General features: G+C 40.8%; 1 protein-coding gene across 1 annotated transcript; it reads right to left on the bottom strand.

Annotated features, from left to right (window-relative positions):
* Positions 1–1,942: 1,942 nt before the first annotated feature.
* LOC104805456 (keratin, type II cytoskeletal 2 epidermal-like) lies at positions 1,943–3,347 on the bottom strand. The gene is made up of 2 exons (XM_010530025.2): positions 2,883–3,347; positions 1,943–2,803 (listed from the first exon to the last, which is right to left on the bottom strand). Exons 1-2 carry the CDS (start codon positions 3,252–3,254, stop codon positions 2,237–2,239), a joined length of 939 nt encoding a protein of 312 aa, XP_010528327.1. The 5' UTR covers positions 3,255–3,347; the 3' UTR covers positions 1,943–2,236.
* Between the last annotated feature and the right edge of the window lie 2,604 nt (positions 3,348–5,951).

Genomic DNA, 5,951 nt, shown 5'->3' with positions numbered 1-5,951 from the left:
GGTCGAACACAGGGAATAGTTAACTCTAGGAACAAGACTCGACCAAGAATTAGATCAGGAAATAACAGATGAAATATGTGAATAGCAAAAATAAATCTATAAACCAACTAAGTAAATTCAGATAACTAAACCACCGTAGCTTCGGGATAACCTTAATGCGCAGGGATTGTTTCTAAGGATGGAGAATCTACGAATATCGAACTCTAATCGGGGATCTCAAGTTCTAATATCAGATTTGGCTCTCTCAAGTCCTAAATCCACTGTCCAATAATCTAACCTATCGATTTCTCAACCTAATAGATTAAAATATCAAATGCATTAACGATCACTATCACAGTTCCTAAACCGATTAACCTATCTCTCAATAGTCTTAATCAATTCATTCAATGAATTCGTTCCGAATCTAATCTCAACTCTCGTTGCAAATCAGAATCTAAAATCAATCAATCAACTGGCCAAGAAGATCAAAAGCAATAAACTCAATTCAATTAAACCGCCGAGTATCGATAACGTAGTCTCGGAAAATAAAAACCAAACAAATCCCTACAAGGTTAAATCCCTAGCTACAGTGAAACGACTACTCACTACCCATAACAACGAACGAGTTCAAATCAATAAGAAGAAACATAGAAACAGATAAAGAAGACTCGCAGCGATCTCTCGACGACGATTCTTCAATCTCTGCTCCCGGGAAACTCCGTCTTGATTCTCTCTCGAGTTCTCTGGCTTCTGCTGTGATCTCTCGATGATCTCTGAAGCTCAAGACGTCTCCTATTTATTTGCTTGGCAGCTGGGCTTCTTCCTTTGCTGAAAACGGAAGTCCGGATGCAAAATAGGAAGGTTTCCCGTAATGCAACACGGCTGTGTCGAATGCAACACGGTCCGTGTCAATTCTCTGTTAAAAATCTGCACTTTAGACATGGGCTGAACACGGGCGAGTTTGAATCAACACGGCCGTGTCGAATGACAACACGGTCCGTGTCAATTCTCTGAGCAAAACTTCACTTTTTTCAGCACGGACACAACACGGCCGTGTCGAATGCAACACGGTCCGTGTCGATTCTTCAACTCGAACATGCTTGACAGATTTGCTCATAACTTTCTGCTCCAATGTCGGATTTGTGCGAACTTAGTGTCTATGCGTAGATATTGAAGAGAGCTTTCCAATGAGGTAGAGAACACACAATTTGGACTTGTAGAGTGGAAGTTATTGGACTTGCAAGATTTGACTTTTTAGGCTTCGTGTTTTTCCCCGGAACAACTCCAAATGTTCCCGTTTCGTCTGTGATGTTCCGTAGTCCATGTTTTCCACTCTTTTTGCTCTCTTTTATGCATGAATACCTGTTTTGACACCAAAGAAAGCAACCAAGCAATATCGAGACCAAATGTGCTCTAGAATGCCTATAAATATGCAAAACCGAGTAAAATGCACTAGACATCCTATACCAAAATGTCACCAAAATACATGTTATCACAGGTCATGGAAGTCGAGTCAAGACAATCTCCAGAAGTGGAAGTAGAGTTCTTGCCCTTCATGTCTCTCCTTATCACGGAAACCACCATTGTTCTCTATTCCCTCGGACTCAATTCTTGAACAAGCTTTCACTCGGTGGTTTTGCGATACAGGTCTTTGGTCCACAGCAGTAAGCAATTGCTTTATCGGGTAGAAGGATGAGTGAACTTTTGTTCTGGAGATCAGATTTAATGGTAGTTCTCGATTTCGATGCTCATATTCTTTGGTTATGGAGATGATGATGTAGATGATCCATTCAGAGCTAAACACAGTTGCTGCTACACATTCTCTGAAAGATCCAAAATTTCTTGTACCTATCATTTTCTTGTGTTCACTGTTTCAGGGTTCTCAGCGTTCCTCGGTGGATTTACAGCAAAGTTTCCACTGCGTTCGATAAGGTACGTTTCTTGTGCATACCAGAACGAGAAAGAATGGGAAACTCAAATATTTATAACCATAATACTTCAGCTCAATGCTTGTAATCAAGCATGGCCCTCATTCTCTCGTATTATTCATACTCATAGCTATACTTACGATGGCTTTTCCGCCATTTTCTTACCTTATGGACATTTTTTTCTTTATTTACAGAAGACTTTTCTGTCTGAAATCTACTTGGAATGGAATCGGAACCTGCCTGAGTTCTTCATCTCCGATGAAGTGGTCGAGGAAGATTTGTCGTGGGATCTTTTGGCAGAGCTCTGGTAGTCCAGTGTGCCTTTGATGTTACCGTTTCCACCCACTGAGGTGCTGCCCGTAGCTTCCGCTCATGGCCGAACCTCTGGCTGCAGCCTCGCTTGAATCATAGGATGAGCCATAGGAACCACTTCTGAAGCTTCCACCGCTCATGGAGCTTGAGCCGGATGCAGAGCTTGAACCAGAGCCATAGGAAGATTTTGCACCCGATGAGCCACCGCTAAGGTAACTTCCTCCCGAAGCAGAGCCAGAACTTGCGCCAAAAGAGGACCTTCCGCCTCCCATGGAGAAGGAACTTCCACCGGAAGCACCTCCAGCAGAACCTCTCCTTCCAATGGCAGAGGAACTGGTGGTGATGTCATCATCATTGTCACTGTCTGAGCCGACATTGAGACCAGCTGAGAAGTCAATGGAATTTCCGCCGTTCTTCTGAGCAGCCGAGCTCACGAACTGACCGATCCCTTGTGCGCATTTCGAGATCGAAACCTGGATCGCTCGCTGTTGATCAGCCGAAAGAGTCGAAGAAGAACTCCTCCTCTGCTCCATCAATGTCTTCCCCAAGCTCTGCACCGTTTCGAACATCTTCTTCGCTTCCGCCTACCATGCCACCATAACCAAACCAGTGAATAACTTGCATTTGCAATGGAAGAAACAGAATTCAACAAAGTTTTCTTACCGAACCAGAGCTGCCACCAGACAGGTGAGATATGGCGGTGTAAAGCCCCTCGGCCTTCCCTTTCATCTGAGACTGGACAGCCGTAGCATCCATGGAACCAGACATCTGGGAAACTGAGTTAACAGTGTTCATGTAGTCTTGGAGCTTCGAGAAGAATGTCTTGAACTCCGATGTCTCGGGACAACCCTTCTGGAGGCCGTGCATATACGTCGTTATCCCCTTGTAGGCGAAAGGCTCGACATCTTTGGAGAATCTCGGCATTTTCTTCAGGTAATGTGGCAGTAAGAACAACGTTCCCGATGCCTGGAAGATTGCTCCTGATGCCACTATGAAGGCTAAGCACAAGGACATGTTCATTCTCGCCATATTCATCCTTGGAGATGCCTTATTTTTTTTTTGTTGTATTTTTTTTTTTGGGGGAAAAGGGTATGGGAAAACGATGGATGATTGAGAGAATGAGTGAGTTTTGGTTTTGGGTTTCTTAATCATATTTATAGTTTTCGAAGTGTTTAAATTTAGAAGTGATTAAGAGAGATTAGTGGAGATGATTATAGGGTTAAGAGAATTGCGTTGAGCCTAGTGCTTCTCTTTTGGTTCTCACCATACATTATTTAAGACTTTTTCAATTACTCCTTTTTTATTTGAGAATGCTTAAAGTTTTAATCTTTAATCGTAATTAATATTTAATCACGTAAACATGCAATTCTTCGCATGAGATGACGTCTCAATATATCAGTACCTAAGACATTTTATAAGAAACAATTAATTGTCTTAATCCATGCATTGAGTTCGTTTAAACATGGAAATATGCATATTGCAATTATGGCGCTCAGAATTAAATCAGACTAACGATGTGTTTGGGATAATTAAACACACTAAAAACTTGAAATAGATGCGTTCCTTATCCATTTGTTGTTCTTTATTCATATTGAGACGTGGTTTGATTGAAGTCGGAAAGAAGTTACTTGAAGGATCAAATCCAGATGTTTAAATACATCTAATGTTAATTTCTGTCCGGGTTTCATTAAAGATGAACTGTTGAAGGTCGAAGTCTCTACTCGCTGCAGAGGGTTGGACTTTCAAGTCGTCGTAACGGCTAAAGGGCAATTCGTTCTTTCTCAGGTGTAAGAGCATGGGTGAAGGGGAAGGGAGAGGGGATTTGCGTTTTTCGGTATTCTCTTTCTCTCTCGTGTGGCGCTGAAACCTTCAAGGTCTGTTAATGGTGAACGGAACATCAAATTCCCGCCGTGAGTAGGGCTTGGCAAGTGCCGAACACGTATACGGTGTGTCTCTTACTTTCTGTTTGATTCTTTCTTCCTTGTTTAGTTACTGATTTGAATTGTGGGCTTAGCTGCTAGAATTCTAGGTTAGTTCGAATCGAGTTCGACTGAGGTTCCAGTTCTGCACGCTAGGTGTTTGATCATTTGTCTGAGAGAGAGATATATAATCTCACATTTAACGTTTTCAAAAGGGAATATAGCAAAAATGCATTTAAAATGCTATCCTTACTTCATTGAATACCCTTCTAAAAATAAATCTAAAAAAAATAAAATCTAAAATGGAGTAAAGACACATATAACCCTAAATTTTAAATGAAAGACCAAAAAGACCATTACTTTTTCGATTAAAAAATACCCAACTTTTTCAAATTAAAAAAAACACTCACTCTCCCTCGGTAAACTCCCTCTCCATGCAGTCTCCTCTCTCTCTCTTCCAGCATTTCGAAAACTGTCTGTCTCTCTAGCGCGATTTCTGTTTCGAGATTTTCAGAAAATTGAACCCATTTTCTTTGTAATTTCGGTATCTCTATTGTGATTTGTGTGAAAAATCAAACACCTATGGATCCAAGAACACATGTGCTTTCTGCTTCGTCTTCATCTGCGTCTCAGGCCGGTTCATCGCCTTCATCATCGGAGAAAGATCTCCCATTAGAAACAGTAGGTTTATCTACATCTTCTTCTCCGTTTTTTCTTCTATGACCTAATCCTAGAGTAAAATCATTAAAATTGTTGTATGATTTGGTATTTCAAAATATGAATTTAGGGTTTAGGGATTTCGAAATTGAAAATTAAAGTTTTGGGATTACTGAATATAAAGTTAGGGTTTTGTGTTTTGAAATATATAATTTGGGTTTTAGGAATTCGAAATAGAAAGTTAGAGTGTGATTTCGGAATACCTGGGACCTGGGACCTGTGGAATATATAATGTGGGATTTCGGAATACCTTGGCAAGTTTAATGATTTCCTAAGTCTCAAGGTCATGTGGGTCACAGGTCACATGAGTGACAGAGATTTATATGGTAATAGTATACTAGAACTCACAACACCGCACACGAGTCACACGGGTCACGGGTCACGGGTCACGGGTCACATAGGTCACAGGTCACATGAGCCACGGGTCCCAGGTCCCAGGTCACAAAGAACACAATGATGAACAATTATTTTATTTTGCAGCTTCCATTTGTTTACAAATTCGAAGACATTCAGTTTTCTTCGAAGAGACACTGAAGACGCTTAAAGAAAACTGACACATGATGAATGGACATACTTCGAGAAAGAATCACAATTCCAATATCTATTCCAACATCGTAAAGGGGATTTGCTTGAGGTTCAGTACAAGATTGGGCTTCATGAAAATGCAACAGGTTCTGATTCTGGTGTCTATGCTGCAAAATACGTGGAGGGAATAATGTTGAACAAGGGAGCAGAATTCACGTCGATATGCGATGGGACCATAACAATGATCCGTGAAAAATTGGCTATCGATATATATTGTAATGGTAAATTTGCATGAACTGACCCGTTATTAATTGTGAACTCTTTCGTAGTTTGGATTATACCTTGACTTGTAATGGGACCATACCAATGATCAGTTTTTGTAAATTCTTTCGTATTTTGGATTTTAATTTTACTTGGAAATAAGAGAAAAAAATATAAGTCCAATGGGTCACGCGGGTCACATGGGTCACTGAGTCACGGGTCACAGATGAGTCACATGGTTCACATGGGTCACATTGGTCGAAGTTATCGTATTAGTGACTTGACATGGGTATTCAGTGATTAATCATGG

Source organism: Tarenaya hassleriana, unplaced genomic scaffold, assembly GCF_000463585.1.
Source record: "Tarenaya hassleriana unplaced genomic scaffold, ASM46358v1 Cleome11, whole genome shotgun sequence".
Taxonomy (NCBI): Eukaryota; Viridiplantae; Streptophyta; class Magnoliopsida; order Brassicales; family Cleomaceae; genus Tarenaya; species Tarenaya hassleriana.
The sequence above is the reverse complement of the archived record's forward strand: the minus strand, read 5'-3'. Positions and strand labels throughout refer to the sequence as shown.